Below are 19,564 nucleotides of genomic sequence, written 5' to 3' on the forward strand. Positions count from 1 at the left end.
CTCATAGAAAACCATCCTTTCCTCTCTCCTTCCCCGACACCAGTCGGCTCATTGAAAAGGCATAGCTATTCCACTGTACTATGAGTACGGTAGTCTCTCTAGCCAGACAAAAACTATCTTGACCAAATCGTACTAATGTCTTCTCTAAATATGCATGGACAGCAGTTATAGCAAATCGTTGCTTAATTCTGTCAAGAAAATAAAACCCAGAGGCATACTGATATCTAAGTGACTTACAGTATTGTGTCACACATATGTTACACGTATGGGTGCAATATTTCTCCATCCATTTATCCAAAACCATATGTTGACCCTAAACTGACACCCACAGTAGGATCTATCTTTCCTATGTCCATGAGTATGGATTACAGGGCCCAGATTGAGTTCTCAAAAGGTACAAGGTCCATTTATCATCATTTACAAGCACTTGGGCTATAATAGGGTTAGGAGGTGAAGCTGGGGCCTCTTAAAAGCCTTCATGTTTTCTCTGGTTAAGACCGGCTCTGTGACAGTCAGGCAAATAAATACAAATGATCCATTTAGAGAAAAATGACACACTTAACTCTCATCGCTTTTTAAAGAAGACCTGACTGACCCCCATGGTGATATCCATCAGGGAGAGGGGGGAAGGGGGAGATACAAAAAGTAGAGAAAGAGTGCATGGGGGAAAAAAGTAGAGAAAGAGTGAGACAAAGAAAGGAGAGAAAAATATAAATAAATTAGCACCAGAGAGAAATAAATAAGAGTGAGATAATGAGAAGGAACAGCAGAAAGGAGGGCTGGGCCCCCCCCACTGACACGCAACCCGGCAGGCATCTCCTGAGGGCTGGGCCCCCCCACTGACACGCAACCCGGCAGGCATCTCCTGAGGGCTGGGCCCCCCACTGACAATCTCCTGGGGGCTGGGCCCCCCCACTGACACTCAACCCGGCAGGCATCTCCTGAGGGCTGGCCCCCCCCACTGACACTCAACCCGGCAGGCATCTCCTGAGGGCTGGGCCCCCACTGACAATCTCCTGAGGCTGGCCCCCCACTGACAGGCATCTCCTGAGGGCTGGCCCCCCACTGACACTCAACCCGGCAGGCATCTCCTGAGGGCTGGGCCCCCCACTGACACTCAACCCGGCAGGCATCTCCTGAGGGCTGGGCCCCCCACTGACACTCAACCCAGCAGGCATCTCCTGAGGGCCCCCCCCACTCAACCCGGCAGGCACAGGGCTCAACCCGGCAGGCATCTCCTGGCCCCCCACTGAGGGCTGGGCATCTCCTGAGGGCCCCACTGACACTCAACCCGGCAGGCATCTCCTGAGGGCTGGGCCCCCCACTGACACTCAACCCGGCAGGCATCCTGAGGGCTGGGCCCCCCACTGACACTCAACCCGGCAGGCATCTCCTGAGGGCTGGGCCCCCACTGACACTCAACCCGGCAGGCATCTCCTGAGGGCTGGGCCCCCCACTGACACTCAACCCGGCAGGCATCTCCTGAGGGCTGCCCCCCCCACTGACACTCAACCCGGCAGGCATCTCCTGAGGGCTGGCCCCCCCACTGACTGCAGGCATCTCCTGAGGGCTGGGCCCCCCACTGACAACCCGGCAGGCATCTGACCTGAGGGCTGGGCTGGGCCCCCCCACTGACACTCAACCCGGCAGGCATCTCCTGAGGGCTGGGCCCCCCACTGACACTCAACCCGGCAGGCAGGGCTGGGCCCCCCCTGAGGGCTGGGCTGGGCCCCCACTGACACTCAACCCGGCAGGCATCTCCTGAGGGCTGGGCCCCCCACTGACACTCAACCCGGCAGGCATCTCCTGAGGGCTGGGCCCCCCACTGACACTCAACCCGGCAGGCATCTCCTGAGGGCTGGGCCCCCACTGACACTCAACCCGGCAGGCATCTCCTGAGGGCTGGGCCCCCCACTGACACTCAACCCGGCAGGCATCTCCTGAGGGCTGGGCCCCCCACTGACACTCAACCCGGCAGGCATCTCCTGAGGGCTGGGCCCCCCACTGACACTCAACCCGGCAGGCATCTCCTGAGGGCTGGGCCCCCACTGACACTCAACCCGGCAGGCATCTCCTGAGGGCTGGGCCCCCCACTGACACTCAACCCGGCAGGCATCTCCTGAGGGCTGGGCCCCCACTGACACGCAACCCGGCAGGCATCTCCTGAGGGCTGGGCCCCCCACTGACACGCAACCCGGCAGGCATCTCCTGAGGGCTGGGCCCCCCCTGACACTGACCTCAGGCATCTCCTGAGGGCTGGGCCCCCCACTGACACTCAACCCGGCAGGCATCTCCTGAGGGCTGGGCCCCCCACTGACACTCAACCCGGCAGGCATCTCCTGAGGGCTGGGCCCCCACTGACACTCAACCCGGCAGGCATCTCCTGAGGGCTGGGCCCCCCACTGACACGCAACCCGGCAGGCATCTCCTGAGGGCTGGGCCCCCCACTGACACTCAACCCGGCAGGCATCTCCTGAGGGCTGGGCCCCCACTGACACTCAACCCGGCAGGCATCTCCTGAGGGCTGGGCCCCCCACTGACACGCAACCCAGCAGGCATCTCCTGAGGGCTGGGCCCCCCACTGACACGCAACCCGGCAGGCATCTCCTGAGGGCTGGGCCCCCCACAACCCAGCAGGCATCTCCTGAGGCTGGGCCCCCACTGACACGCAACCCCGGCAGGCATCTCCTGAGGGCTGGGCCCCCACTGACACGCAACCCGGCAGGCATCTCCTGAGGGCTGGGCCCCCCACTGATACTCAACCCGGCAGGCATCTCCTGAGGGCTGGGCCCCCCACTGACACGCAACCCGGCAGGCATCTCCTGAGGGCTGGGCCCCCCACTGATACTCAACCCGGCAGGCATCTCCTGAGGGCTGGGCCCCCCACTGACACTCAACCCGGCAGGCAGGCTCTCCTGAGCAGGCTGGGCTGGGCCCCCCACTGACACGCAACCCGGCAGGCATCTCCTGAGGGCTGGGCCCCCCACTGATACTCAACCCGGCAGGCATCTCCTGAGGGCTGGGCCCCCCACTGACACTCAACCCGGCAGGCATCTCCTGAGGCTGGGCCCCCCACTGACACTCAACCCGGCAGGCATCTCCTGAGGGCTGGGCCCCCACTGATACCAACCTGACAATCTCCTGAGGGCTGGGCCCCCCACTTGGAATGGAGCTTTTTCTCTGTTTTCACCATCACTTCCATACTATGGCTCTACCTTAGTCATCCCTTGCCAACACACACTAACTAATGTTCGGTATGACAATCAACACGACAGAGAAGGCTGCATTGTAGTTTAGTTCTCTCGACTCCTCAGACCACTCATAGCACAGGAAAGGGCTTCATGTCATGTGAATTTCATTCACTTCACGCACAGAAGATTAACTGTCAAAAAATAGAGTTTACAATTGTTCCTACTCTCTCACTGTTCAGGGGATGGGTTGTTGAGGGAAAACTACAAAAAGGTTTTGGGAAAACTGAAACTTAGTCTAGATGTCCAGCCCTGTCCAAACCAGTGAAGATTAAACTGTACAGAACATCAGCAACAAAACAGAACCCTGAACCATGGCATCGAAGAACAACTTAAAGTAGAACTATTGTATTCCAAAGAGAATTTACTGTTAAAGTAGAACTATTGTATTCCAAAGAGAATTTACTGTTAAAGTAGAACTATTGTATTCCAAAGAGAACTTACTGTTAAAGTAGAACTATTGTATTCCAAAGAGAATTTACTGTTAAAGTAGAACTATTGTATTCCTATGAGGCATTACTGTTAAAGTAGAACTATTGTATTCCAAAGAGAATTTACTGTTAAAGTAGAACTATTGTATTCCAAAGAGAATTTACTGTTAAAGTAGAACTATTGTATTCCAAAGAGAATTTACTGTTAAAGTAGAACTATTGTATTCCAAAGAGAATTTACTGTTAAAGTAGAACTATTGTATTCCAAAGAGAATTTACTGTTGAAGTAGAACTATTGTATTCCAAAGAGAATTTACTGTTGAAGTAGAACTATTGTATTCCAAAGAGAATTTACTGTTAAAGTAGAACTATTGTATTCCTATGAGGCATTACTGTTAAAGTAGAACTATTGTATTCCAAAGAGAATTTACTGTTGAAGTAGAACTATTGTATTCCAAAGAGAATTTACTGTTGAAGTAGAACTATTGTATTCCAAAGAGAATTTACTGTTAAAGTAGAACTATTGTATTCCAAAGAGAATTTACTGTTGAAGTAGAACTATTGTATTCCAAAGAGAATTTACTGTTAAAGTAGAACTATTGTATTCCAAAGAGAATTTACTGTTAAAGTAGAACTATTGTATTCCAAAGAGAATTTACTGTTAAAGTAGAACTATTGTATTCAAAGAGAATTTACTGTTGAAGTAGAACTATTGTATTCCAAAGAGAATTTACTGTTGAAGTAGAACTATTGTATTCCAAAGAGAATTTACTGTTAAAGTAGAACTATTGTATTCCAAAGAGAATTTACTGTTGAAGTAGAACTATTGTATTCAAGAGAATTTACTGTTGAAGTAGAACTATTGTATTCCAAAGAGAATTTACTGTTAAAGTAGAACTATTGTATTCCAAAGAGAATTTACTGTTGAAGTAGAACTATTGTATTCCAAAGAGAATTTACTGTTAAAGTAGAACTATTGTATTCCAAAGAGAATTTACTGTTGAAGTAGAACTATTGTATTCCAAAGAGAATTTACTGTTAAAGTAGAACTATTGTATTCCAAAGAGAATTTACTGTTAAAGTAGAACTATTGTATTCCAAAGAGAATTTACTGTTAAAGTAGAACTATTGTATTCCAAAGAGAATTTACTGTTAAAGTAGAACTATTGTATTCCAAAGAGAATTTACTGTTAAAGTAGAACTATTGTATTCCTATGAGGCATTACTGTTAAAGTAGAACTATTGTATTCCTGAGAGAATTGACTGTTAAAGCATCATTTGGAGTCCACACAGGAATCTACAGATTTTATGATGTACCACAGTCTGCCCAACAGTCCTTTTACAATGTGTTCTCGTCAGTTATTCAGTCACTAAAGGTGTGTGAGATCAGAGAGCAGAGAGGAGGCTTTACAGCCAGTACTTAGGCTTTTAAATGTGTTTATATGGGAGAGTGTGTGTGTCTGAGCAAGGACCATTTTACAGCCAGTACATAAAGGCTTTTAAGTGTGTGTGTGTGTGTGGGGGGGGTTAAGCTAAGGTTATTGACTGATGTCTGACTGCATTGACCACCATCTTGTACTGGGGTTCAAGTTGCCTAGTTACGGACCTACGGTCTCCTGTAATGGCAGCGGGTTGATGTGCACTCGTCAGGCAGGTCAAGTCTTACCTCAGCGAGACCGCACACACGCTTACACACACACACACACACACACACACACACACACACACACACACACACACACACACACACACACACACACACACACACACACACACACACACACACACACCCCTCTGTGTCTCACAGATAACAGAGCCTTTAAATACAGACAGGTTAGCTTTCTCTCCACATCCCACATATGTATTGTTAGGGGTGGCTGGAAGAATATTCAATACACTCTCAGGTTTGTTCTGTTCCCATTTCCTCATTTAATGACTATCAAAATGCAGAGTTGTGTTAGGCTTTAATCACCCAGGCCAAAACTCTGCTCTAGGACTGTCTGGCTGTTGAATATGTATGTGGTGATAGAGGGATGGAGGGAGGGATGAGTGTTTCTCTTTCTCTAGCAGGGATGGGAGGTAGACGGAGAGGTGAAAATCGACCTGTTGACCTGTCTGCAAGGAGCTGAACATTATAAACAGTATACACATAGCTTTAAATAAAAACCTGTTTTACACACATGTCATTCAGCTGTAACCTGCACAGTGCAACATTGTGCCCAGACACCAAGAGCCAGTGTGTTGGTAAAGGTTTCACGTACTGGACGGGACCGTATGACAGTCCATCTGGACCGGACCGTATGACAGTCCATCTGGACCGGACCGTATGACAGTCCATCTGGGTATTGATAACTACAGGTAGAGAAGACACAGTCCTCTAGGGTTTTGATAACTACAGGTAGAGAAGACACAGTCCTCTAGGGTATTGATAACTACAGGTAGAGAAGACACAGTCCTCTAGGGTATTGATAACTACAGGTAGAGAAGACACAGTCCTCTAGGGTATTGATAACTACAGGTAGAGAAGACACAGTCCTCTAGGGTATTGATAACTACAGGTAGAGAAGACACAGTCCTTCCTCTAGGGTATTGATAACTACAGGTAGAGAAGACACAGTCCTCTAGGGTATTGATAACTACAGGTAGAGAAGACACAGTCCTCTAGGGTATTGATAACTACAGGTAGAGAAGACACAGTCCTCTAGGGTATTGATAACTACAGGTAGAGAAGACAGTCCTCTAGGGTTTTGATAACTACAGGTAGAGAAGACACAGTCCTCTAGGGTTTTGATAACTACAGGTAGAGAAGACACAGTCCTCTAGGGTTTTGATAAATACAGGTAGAAGACACAGTCCTCTAGGGTATTGATAACTACAGGTAGAGAAGACAGTCCTCTAGGGTGTTGATAACTACAGGTAGAGAAGACAGTCCTCTAGGGTTTTGATAACTACAGTAGAGAAGACACAGTCCTCTAGGGTTTGATAACTACAGGTAGAGAAGACACAGTCCTCTAGGGTATTGATAACTACAGGTAGAGAAGACACAGTCCCTCTAGGGTATTGATAACTACAGGTAGAAGACACAGTCCTCTAGTGTATTGATAACACAGGTAGAGAAGACACATTCCTCTAGGGTATTGATAACTACAGGTAGAGAAGACACATTCCTCTAGGGTATTGATAACTACAGGTAGAGAAGACACAGTCCTCTAGGGTATTGATAATTACAGGCTGAATGACAACAAGGAAAGCTCATCAGAATTAATTCAAACACATACTCAGTATTATTGTTGTCGTTCAACCTGTAGATAGCAATACCTAAAAGGGTGTCATCTCAACCTTTAGATTGCAATACCCTAAAAGTGTCATCTCAACCTTAGATTGCAATACCTAAAGGGTGTCATCTCAACCTTTAGATTGCAATACCTAAAGAGTGTCATCTCAAGGGATTGCAATACCCTAAAGGGTGTCATCTCAACCTTTCGGTGCAATAAAGGGTGTCATCTCAACCTTTAGATTGCAATACCCTAAAGGGTGTCATCTCAACCTTTAGATTGCAATACCCTAAAGGGTGTCATCTCAACCTTTAGATTGCAATACCCTAAAGGGTGTCATCTCAACCTTTAGATTGCAATACCCTAAAGGGTGTCATCTCAACCTTTAGATTGCAATACCTAAAGGGGTGTCATCTCAACCTTTAGATAGCAATACCCTAAAGGGTGTCATCTCAACCTTTAGATAGCAATACCTAAAGGGTGTCATCTCAACCTGTAGATCTAACCAATACCTAAAAAGTAGGTGGTGTTTCTTCTCAACCTCTGAATGCTCGGCTATGAAAAGCCAACTGACATTTACTCCTGAGGTACTGACCTGTTGCACACTCTTCAACCACTGTGATTATTATTTCACCCTGCTGGTCATCTATGAACCTTTGAACATCTTGAAGAAAATCTGGCCTTAAATGGCCATGTTCTGTTATAAGCACAGCCAGAAGAGGACTGGCCACCCATCAGAGCCTGGTTCCTCTCTAGGTCTCTTCCTAGGGAGTTTTTCCTAGCCACCGTGCTTCTACATCTGCATTGCTTGCAGTTTGGGGTTTTAGGCTGGGTTTCTGTATAGGACCTGTAAAAAAGGGATTTATAAATACATTTGATTAGATTTTTGATTCGTATGATACTTGTGTGTGTGTGATTCATTATGTGTTTACCACAGGCAAGGGCTATTAACATAAATTGTGATGATGTGTGTCAGGACCTCATGGCAGATTCATAGAAGCTGGGGAGAGGATGATGAAAACTGAGAGAGTGGTGTGTGTGTGTGTGGTGTGTGGTGTGTGGTGTGTGTGTGTGTGTGTGTGTGTGTGTGTGTGTGTGTGTGTGTGTGTGTGTGTGTGTGTAAAATGAGGTCACTCTTAGGTAGCAGCGTTCCGGTTGGGAGAGCTCCATCATGCTATGCCAGGAATACCGCTGGATCTGCAGGAAACAGCTGCACTACCCCTACACACTGCAAACACACACCTCTCTACAGGCATCATGTGTGCATGAACCACACAAACAAAAAGATTTACCCATGCAGTGTCACTAGACTTACTACTACTAAAAGCCTACTGATACTACTAGCCTACCATTACTACTTCTTCTACTAGTACTGCTTATTCTACTAGTACTACTACTAGCAATACTTTATCTACTAGCTGTCGATTACGATTTCAATTAGCCAGCTTTTACTACTTCTTCTACTAGCCTACTACTACTTCTACTAGCCTACAATAACTACTTCTACAAGCACTACTTCTTCTACTAGCCCACTACTACTACTATTACTACTTCTACTAGCCTACAATAACTACTTCTACTAGCCTACTACTACTTCTACTAGCCTACTACTACTTCTACTAGCCTACTATAACTACTTCTACTAGCCTACTACTACTAGCCTGCTATTACTACTTCTTCTACTAGCCTACTACTTCTACTAGACTACTATAACTACTTCTACTAGCCTACTATAACTACTTCTACTAGCCTACTATAACTACTTCTACTAGCCTACTACTAGCCTACAACTACTACTAGCCTACAACTACAACTACTTCTTCTACTAGCCTACTACTACTACTGGCCTACTATAACTACTTCTACTAGCCTACTACTACTACTTCTACTAGCCTACTATAACTACTTCTACTAGCACTACTACTTCTACTAGCCTACTACTTCTACTAGCACTACTTCTTCTACTAGCTACTACTACTACTACTAGCCTACTACTACTACTAGCCTACTACTACTAGCACTACTTCTACTAGCCTACTACTACTACTACTACAACTACTTCTACTAGCCTACTACTAGCCCACTATAACTACTTCGACTAGCCTACAATAACTACTTATACTAGCCTACAGTAACTACTTATACTACTAGCCTACTACTACTAGCCTACTATTACTACTTCTACTAGCCTACAATAACTACTTATACTAGCCTACTGTTACTACTAATACTAGCCTACTACTACTAGCCTGCTATTACTACTTACTACTAGCCTACTACTACTACTACTACTACTTCTACTAGCCTGTTACTATAACTACTACTACTACTAGCCTACTATTATGTTTCTACACTTACTACTAGCCTACCATAACTACATACTACTTGGCCTACTGTTACTAGACTACTATTACTACTAAGCCTACTACTACTAGCCTACTATTACTATGTTTCTACTATTACTACTAGCCTACTATTACTGATAGACTACTATTACTACTAGACTACTATTACTACTAGACTACTATTACTAATGTTTCTTCTACTAGCCTACTATTACTACATCTTCTACTAGCCTACTATTACTACTACTACTACTACTAGCCTACTGTTACTAATGTTTCTACTACCACTAGCCTACTGTTACTAATGTTTCTACTACTACTACTAGCCTACTGTTACTGATGTTTCTACTTTTACTACTACTAGCCTACTGTTACTGATGTTTCTACTACTAGCTACTACCACTAGCCTACTGTTACTAATGTAACTACTTCTACTACTAGCCTACTGTTACTACTACCACTAGCCTACTGTTACTAATGTTCTACTACTACTACTAGCCTACTGTTACTAATGTTTCTACTACCACTAGCCTACTGCCTACTGTGTTACTAATGTTTCTACTACTACTACTAGCCTACTGTTACTAATGTTTCTACTACTACTACTACTACTGTTACTAATGTTTCTACTACTACTACTAGCCTACTGTTACTAATGTTTCTACTACTACTAGCCTACTGTTACTAATGTTTCTACTACCACTACTACTGTTACTAACTAGCCTACTGTTACTAATGTTTCTACTACTAAATGTTTCTACTACTAGCCTACTGTTACTAATATTTCTACTACTACTACTAGCCTACTGTTACTAGCCTACTGTTACTAATGTTTCTACTTTCTACTACTACTACTAGCCTACTGTTACTAATATTTTACTACTACTACTACTACTACTACTAGCCTACTGTTACTAATGTTTCTACTACCACTAGCCTACTGTTACTAATGTTTCTACTACTAGCCTACTGTTACTAATACTGTTTCTACTACTACTACTAGCCTACTGTTACTAATGTTTCTACTACTACACTAGCCTACTGTTACTAAGCCTACTACTACTAGCCTACTTACTAATGTTTCTACTACTACTACTAGCCTACTGTTACTAATGTTTCTTACTACTACTAGCCTACTGTTACTAATGTTTCTACTTTACTACTACTACTACTAGCCTACTGTTACTAATGTTTCTACTACTAGCCTACTGTTACTAATGTTTCTACTACTACTAGCCTACTGTTACTAATGTTTCTACTACTACTAGCCTACTGTTACTAATGTTTCTACTACTAGCCTACTGTTACTAAGTTTCTACTACTGCCTACTGTTACTAATATTTCTACTACTACTACTAGCCTACTGTTACTAATGTTTCTACTACTAGCCTACTGTTACTAATGTTTCTACTACTACTACTAGCCTACTGTTACTAACTACTACTAGCCTACTGTTACTACCACTTTGTTACTACTACTACTAGCCTACTGTTACTAATGTTTCTACTACTACTACTAGCCTACTGTTACTAATGTTTCTACTACTACTACTAGCCTACTGTTACTAATGTTTCTACTACTACTACTGTTACTACTGTTACTACTAGCCTACTGTTACTCTACTACTACTACTAGCCTACTGTTACTAATGTTTCTACTACTACTACTAGCCTACTGTTACTAATGTACTAATGTTTCTACTACTAGCCTACTACTAGTTACTCTACTACTACTACTAGCCTACTGTTACTAATGTTTCTACTACTACTACTAGCCTACTGTTACTAATGTTTTTACTACTACTAGCCTACTGTTACTAATGTTTTACTACTAGCCTACTGTTACTAATGTTTTCTACTACTACTACTAGCCTACTGTACTATGTTTCTACTACTACTACTAGCCTACTGTTACTAATGTTTACTACTACTACTAGCCTACTGTTACTAATGTTTCTACTACTAGCCTACTGTTACTAATGTTTCTACTACTACTACTAGCCTACTAGTCTACTGTTATAATGTTTCTACTACTACTACTAGCCTACTAATGTTTCTTTACTACTACTAGCCTACTGTTACTAATGTTTCTATGTTTCTACTACTACTACTAGCCTACTGTTACTAATGTTTTACTACTACTACTACTACTAGCCTACTGTTACTAATGTTTCTACTACTACACTGTTAGCCTACTGTTACTAATGTTTCTACTACTGTTTCTAGCCTACTGTTACTAATGTTTACTACTACTACTACTACTAGCCTACTGTTACTAATGTTTCTACTACTACTACTAGCCTACTGTTACTGATGTTTTCTACTACTACTAGCCTACTACTTACTACTAGCCTACTATTACTAATGTTACTACTGTTTTTTTCTACTACTAGCAGGGTTCAAATACTGACTAGCCTACTATTGTCAATTAATTTGATACCAATAATGTTTCATAGGCTACTACTACTACTAATACATTACTATGTTTCTACTACTACTAGCCTACTGTTACTAATGTTTACTACTACTACTAGCTAATGTTTCTACTACTAGCCCTGTTACTAATGTTTCTACTACTATGTTTCTACTAGCCTACTGTTACTAATGTTTCTACTACTACTACTAGCCTACTGTTACTAATGTTTTCTACTAGCCTACTACTAGTTTCCTACTGCCTTACTAATGTTTCTACTACTACTACTAGCCTACTGTTACTAATGTTTACTACTAGCCTACTGTTACTAATGTTTCTACTACTGCCTACTAATGTTTCTACTACTAGCCTACTGTTACTAATGTTTTACTACTACTACTAGCCTACTGTTACTAATGTTTCTACTACTACTACTAGCCTACTGTTACTACTACCACTAGCCTACTGTTACTAATGTTTCTACTACTACTACTAGCCTACTGTTACTAATGTTTCTACTACTACTAGCCTAGTCTACTAGCCTACTGTTACTGATGTTTCTACTACTACTACTAGCCTACTGTTACTGATGTTTCTACTACTACTACTAGCCTACTGTTACTGATGTTTCTACTACTACTACTAGCCTACTGTTACTGATGTTTCTACTACTACTACTAATGTTACTACTACTACTACTACTACTAATGTAACTACTACTACTACTACTACTAATGTAACTACTACTACTACTAGTACTAATGTAACTACTACTACTACTAGTACTAATGTAACTACTACTACTAATAATAATAATAATAATAATAATGTTTCTACTACTACTACTAGCCTACTATTACTAATGTTTCTACTACTACTACTACTAGTAGTCTTCTATTACTAATGTTTCTACTACTACTACTACTACTAGCCTGTTACTAATGTTTCTACTACTACTAGCCTGTTACTAATGTTTCTACTACTACTACAACTAGACTGTTACTAATGTTTCTACTACTACTAGCCTACTGTTACTACTGTTTCTACTACTACTACTAGCCTACTATTACTAATGTTTCTACTACTACTACTAGCCTACTGTTACTACTAGCCTACTATTACTAATGTTTCTATTACTACTAATGTTTTTACTAGTACCAGTCTACTCCTACTACTGTTTCTACCTTCAGCAGGGTTCAAATACCCCAAAAGTGACATCCAAGCCTTCAGGCACTATTGTCAATTAATTTGATACCAATAGAGGCCAAACGCTTTCATGCAGGAGGCAACAGTGCTAGATATACTACTACTACTACTAGCCTACTTTTACTAATGCTATCAGTAGCCTTCAGGCACTATCTATAGGGAAATACATTACTACAGTATTAGCAGGATATCAAACTACTGTTGACCAGAGCCTCAAATGTTATCAAACATTCTATTAATAAAGTCTGTGGGACCAGCGGGAAATTAAGATGTTGGGCAGAAAGACATTTTTAACTTCATAAGCCCGATTATCATATCAAACCCATGTTAATTCAATCAATTATGTATATTCCAACTCTTTCCCCATTTATCTCCAGGGCAGTTTCAACTTTCAGGAAATCAAAAGGCTCCGAGACTAAACATCTTGCCTTATTATTCCACTGAACGCCAGATACCATCTTATCTCCCTCGTTCATGCACTCTCTCTGTCGAATCGCAATAACGTCCATAGGGACAACTCATAGAGACCTCTGTACGCTGCGCTGCACAATACTAAACAAGGTCTTTTCACACTAATACAGATCATGTACGTACACACACACACACACACACACACACACACACACACACACACACACACACACACAACCCAATGAAACGTGATTAGTGTCTACTAGCAGTAACCCTGTCCTCCCTCTCCCTGTCCTCCTGTAACATCAGACCCTCCCGCCATTTCATTAAACCAGACACACACACTCACATCCTCCCTCCCCAGCCCCTCAAATCCAATCACAGCCCTGGTAATGCACCTCCCGTAATCCAATCAACCAATCAGGGCGCTTGCCACTGAGACTCCACCATCACGTGAGCTCGCTAGACATGTGTTAGCAGTTAGCGCGTTGTGTCGCTCTAATGATATTCCAGCAATGCATTTCCTTAATGTGATTTGGGAAGCCTCAACCCCAGCTCTACCCTAAACTAACCCCAGCGGATGGCTAATCAGTTTCTAGCATTTTGCAGGGAGACAATGATCCTGGCGTTAGCGCCGGCTAATGACAGGCTAACACGATTAGCGCCCCCTTCCCAGACAGAGCCATGGACTCTGGGCCCCGTTCGCCCCACCTCCTGTGGACTCCTCATCCACTTTGTTTCATTACTATGGAGCCTAATGGTCCCTTATTAGGAGTTATGGAAGAGCGATGGACTGGAAATGAGATGTTCTTTAGTTACATGTCCGTGATGGTTAATAGGGTCTCTGTGAATCTCACGGACAACCTAACATACAGGAGGGAAAATTGCTAACAGCATTGATGAACAAAGTTGCCTGACACATACCAAGGCATGTTTGTTGAAATATTTTAAAAGATTAGATGCTAGCAAAAAGCATAAGCTGACGCACACCCAAAATATGTTGTAGAGGTGCTGACTAACAAACTATAAAAAGACAGTCGCACACTAATTATACTCCCAAACATTTAATGGCTATTTAACCAACGTTCCATCACACAGCGCCTGCCTCAGGGTGCTGTAAGCACCTGTTGTTGGAATGACTGTAAACTGGTTATAGTCTGATAAATCAGGTAAACTACCAATGAATGGTTCACAGGGACAACAGATACTCTGTAACAGACACACACAGACACACACCATGGCCACCACTGCAGCCATGACACATCAGTGTACACCAGAGACGGCTCCATTTGACCTGTAGCTATCAGTGAGCCCCATCATCAACATGAGCTAATAGGGTAGGCTAATCTGGAGCTGATTGAAAGACATGGGTTAGTTAGCATGTGGCTAACGGCAGTACTCTCAGTGGACTGACGGGGCTTTTAATGCTCACTAATAACACTAAAGGGTCGTGTACGCACCAAACGGAGAAAAAAACCACAAAAAAACAGGGAGGGACAACCTGGACTTATCCAATTGAACGGCTCATTGTAATTTTCTGATGCAAAATGTTTCTTCACAGTAGGCTCTAACAGGACCCTAATATCGAAACTGGACACAAGGATGACCAACATCCTCTGGACACATCACAAATACAATTCTTAGAATTCTGTGGTGTTCTTTGGACCCCTTTGGAAGTTGCTTACAGTGTGGCCTACTTTTAAACTGACAGAGTAACCCTGGAGATCCTGAAGGAAAGCGGTACACTGTTAAAACCTTAACAGCCAACATCACGTATTGAGCTCTTCATTGCCAACATTGGCCTTGAGGAGGAAGCATTTGAGATGAAAGCCTGTTCACTCTGCAGTGAATGGAGATATTGTCGATGGGGGGTGGGGGGTGTCTATATTCATTTATCCAGGAAAACCTGATACACTTCTGGTAATTAAACACAATGACGTGATTTTAACTTACTTGAACTTTGCGTTGATTCCGTCGGCAGCCTTGTGGTAGTTCTCTGTGGACAGCTTGTAGAACTGAGCACTCTGGAGGGAGGGAGAGGGGGAGAGATAGAGATATAAAGAGAAAATGTGAGGAAGAGAGAGATGGGAAGAGAAAGAATGAGAGAAAGACAAATAAATGCCAAGTTAGAATCAGGGCCTCTTACATGAAACAGTTTATTCCCAACGTCCCTGGGCCTTTCAGGTGGCCTTTATTTGCCAAAAGGAAACACTCCAGCTGAGACAGGCCTTTCCCCTCACACACACACACAAACGGCACCCTATTCCACATATAGTGCCCTCGATACGCCCTGGTACAATTTAGCGCACTATATAGGAAATAGGGTGGTATTTGTGACACACATCTGATAGGCATGTACCCTCCACTACTACAATAGCCCATTAAAACTTGATGGATGGGGATATTGAGGGAGCAACACCATGAAGTAGTTGTGCAGGGGTTTATTTGTATAATCTGAGGGAGAGAGCGGCGTTCAGTTTGACGTGTGTGTTCCAGAATGTGTCTGTACAGTACCAGTCAAAAGTCTGGACACAGAGTTCCTTTATTTCTACTATTTTCTACATTGTAAAAAGTGTTTAACAAACCCAAATATTTTTTGGGGGAAATTCTTCAAAAGTAGCCACCCTTTGCCTTGATGACAGCTTGGCACACTCCTGGCATTCTCACAAGCAGCTTCATGAGGTAGTCACATGGAATGCATTTCAATGAACAGGTATGCCTTGTTAAAAGTTCATTTGTGGAATTTCTATCTTAATGCGTTATAGCCAATCAGTTCTGTTGTGACAAGGTAGGGTTGGTATACAGAAGACGGCCCTATTTGGTAAAAGACCAAGTCCATATTATGAAAAGAACAGCTCAAATAAGCAAAGAGAAATGTCCATCATTACTTTAAGACATGAAGGTCAGTCAATACTGAACATTTTCAGAATTTCAAAAGTTTATTCAAGTGCATTCGCAAAAACCATCAAGCGCTATGATGAAACTGGCTCTCATAAGGAACGCCACAGGAAAGGAAGACCCAGAGTTACCTCTGCTGCAGAGGATAAGTTCATTAGTTACCAGCCTCAGAAACTGCAGCCCAAATAAACGCTTCACAGAGTTCAAGTAATAGACATCTCAACATCACCTGTTCAGAGGAAACCTATTTGGTCAAATTTCAGCAAATAAACCATTACTATTTTATTTATTTTTATTTCACCTTTATTTAACCAGGTAGGCTAGTTGAGAACACCTTTATTTAACCAGGTAGGCTAGTTGAGAAGAAGTTCTCATTTGCAACTGCGACCTGGCCAAGATAAAGCGTAGCAATTCGACACATACAACAATGCAGAGTTACACATGGAATAAACAGAACATACAGTCAATAATACAGTAGAACAAAAATAAAACAAAAATTCTATATACAGTGAGTGCAAATGAGGTAAGTTAAGGAAATAAAATAGGCCATGGTGGCGAAGAAATTACAATTTAGCAATTAAAAACACTGGAATGGTAGATCGGCAGAAGATGAATGTGCAGGTAGAGATACTGGAGTGCAAATGAGCAAAATAAATAAATACCAGTATGGGGATGAGGTAGGTAGATAGATGGGCTGTTTACAGATGGGCTATGTACAGGTGCAGTGATCTGTAAGCTGCTCTGACAGCTGGTCCTTAAACCAATAAACTAATAAAAAGGAAACCAATAAGAAGAGACATGCTTGGTCCAAGAAACACAAGCAATGGATATTAGACTGGTGGAAACCGCCGTGTCTTTGTGAGACGCAGAGTAGGTGAATGGATGATCTCTGCATGTGGGGTTCCCACCGTGAAGCATGGAGATGGTGTGATGGTGCTTTGCTGGTGACACTGGCAGTAATTTATTTAGAATTTAAGGCACACTTAACCAGCATGGCTGCAGCATTCTGCAGCGATACACCATCACATCTGGTTTGCGCTTAGTGGGACAATCATTTATTTTTCAACAGGACAATGACAACACACCTCCAGGCTGTGTAAGGGCTATTTCCCCAAGATGGAGAGTGATGGACTGCTGCATCAGATCACCCAACCGCATCCCAATTGAGATGGTTTGGGATGAGTTGGACCGCAGAGTGAAGGAAAAGCAGCCAACAAGTGCTCAGCATTTGTGGGAAGTCCATCAAAACTGTGAGAAAAGCATTCCAGGTGAAGCTGGTGGAGAGAACGCCATGAGTGCGTAAAGCTGTCATCAAGGCAAAGGTGGGCTACTTTGAAGAATCTAAAATATATTTTTTTGGTTACTACATCATTTCCAATATGTGTTATTTCAGAGTTTTGATGTTTTCACTATTATTCTACAATAGTAAACACAAAGAAAACCCTTGAATTAGGTATGTGCAAACTTTTGACTGGTACTGCAGAGGGAGCACCCCCCTATCCACATCGACGGGACAGTAGTGTAGAGGGTAGAACGTTAAGTTCCTCGGCGTACACATAATGGACAAACTGAAATGGTCCACCCACACAGACAGCACCGTGAAGAAGGCGCAGCAGCGCAAAAACACAAACTTTTACAGATGCACAATCGAGAGCCAACTGCTCCGCCCATAACCGTAAGGCTCTCCAGAGGGTAGTGAGGTCTTCACAACGCATCACCGGGGGCAAACTACCTGGCCTCTAGGACACCTACACCACCCGATGTCACAGGAAGGCCATAAAGATCATCAAGGACAACAACCACCCGAACCACTGCCTGTTCACCCCGCCATCATCCAGAAGGCGAGGTCAGTACAGGTGCATCAAAGCTGGGACCGAGAGACTGAAAAACAGCTTCTATCTCAAGGCCATCAGACTGTTAAACAGCCACCACTAACATTGAGTGGCTTCTGCCAACACACTGACTCAACTCCAGCCACTTTAAAAATGGAAAAATTGATCTAATAAATGTATCACTAGCCACTTTAAACAATGCCATTTCATATGTTTACATACCCTACATTGCTCATCTCATATGTATATACTGTACTCTATACCATCTACTGCATCTTGTTTACATACCCTACATTACTCATCTCATATGTATATACTGTACTCTATACCATCTACTGCATCTTGTTTACATACCCTACATTACTCATCTCATATGTATATTCTGTACTCTATACCATCTACTGCATCTTGTTTACATACCCTACATTACTCATCTCATATGTATATACTGTACTCTATACCATCCACTGCATCTTGTTTACATACCCTACATTACTCATCTCATATGTATATACTGTACTCTATACCATCCACTGCATCTTGTTTACATACCCTACATTACTTATCTCATATGTATATACTGTACTCTATACCATCCACTGCATCTTGCCTATGCCGTTCTATACCATCACTCATTCATATATTTTATGTAAATATTTTTGTTTACACTTGTGTGTATAAGGTAATTGTTGTGAACTTGTTAGGTTAGATTACTCGTTGGATATTACTGCATTGTCGGAACTAGAAGCACAAGCATTTCGCTACACTCGCATTAACATCGGCTAACCATATGTATGTGACAAATAAAATTTGATTTGTATGTGTAAGGCTCTCCAGAGGGTAGTGAGGACAACTCCAGCCACTTTAATAATGGGAATTTATGTAAAATATATCATTAGCCACTTTAAACAATGCTACTTAATAATGTTTACATACCCTACATTACTCATCTCATATGTATATACTGTACTCGATACCATCTACTGTATCTTGCCTATGCTGCTCTGTACCATCACTCATTCATATATCTTTATGTACATATTCTTTATCCCTTTACACTTGTGTGTATAAGGTAGTAGTTTTGGAATTGTTAGGTTAGATTACTTGTTGGTTATTACTGCATTGTCGGAACTACATGTGTATGTAACAAACACATTTGATTTGATTTGTAAAGTGCCCTCCACTAATATTGGCAAACTTGGTAAATATGAGCAAAACGGCTGTGAATTTTTTTTTATCCTCTTGGTCTTTTATTAAAAATATTCACAAAAACGTATCCTTTAATTAAAGTAAAATAATTGAAAGAAAAATGTATTCTTATCATAAAACAAATATTTTTCTCTAATATACACTACCGTTCAAAAGTTTGGGGTCACTTAGAAATGTCCTTATTTTCCATGAAAACATACATGAAATGAGTTGCAAAATGAATAGGAAAAATAGTCAAGATGATGATAAGGTTATAAATAATGATTTTTAATTGAAATAATAATTGTGTCCTTCAAA

The 19,564-nt window shown here is 42.5% G+C and overlaps 1 protein-coding gene across 12 annotated transcripts in view; it reads right to left on the reverse strand.

The window, feature by feature from the left end:
• The window catches only part of chchd3a (coiled-coil-helix-coiled-coil-helix domain containing 3a), a 297,090-nt gene that overhangs the window by 180,305 nt on the left and 97,221 nt on the right, over positions 1 to 19,564 (reverse strand). For 2 of the 12 annotated variants that reach the window (XM_052517234.1, XM_052517233.1), the window contains exon 7: positions 15,282 to 15,352. The exons of the other annotated variants lie outside the window; for them this stretch is intronic. In XM_052517234.1, the coding sequence (XP_052373194.1) occupies positions 15,282 to 15,352 (71 nt within the window). The remainder of the gene's footprint in view (positions 1 to 15,281; positions 15,353 to 19,564) is intronic. 12 annotated transcript variants of the gene reach the window in all.

Source organism: Oncorhynchus keta, unplaced genomic scaffold (genome assembly GCF_023373465.1).
Source record: "Oncorhynchus keta strain PuntledgeMale-10-30-2019 unplaced genomic scaffold, Oket_V2 Un_scaffold_630_pilon_pilon, whole genome shotgun sequence".
Classification (NCBI taxonomy): domain Eukaryota; kingdom Metazoa; phylum Chordata; class Actinopteri; order Salmoniformes; family Salmonidae; genus Oncorhynchus; species Oncorhynchus keta.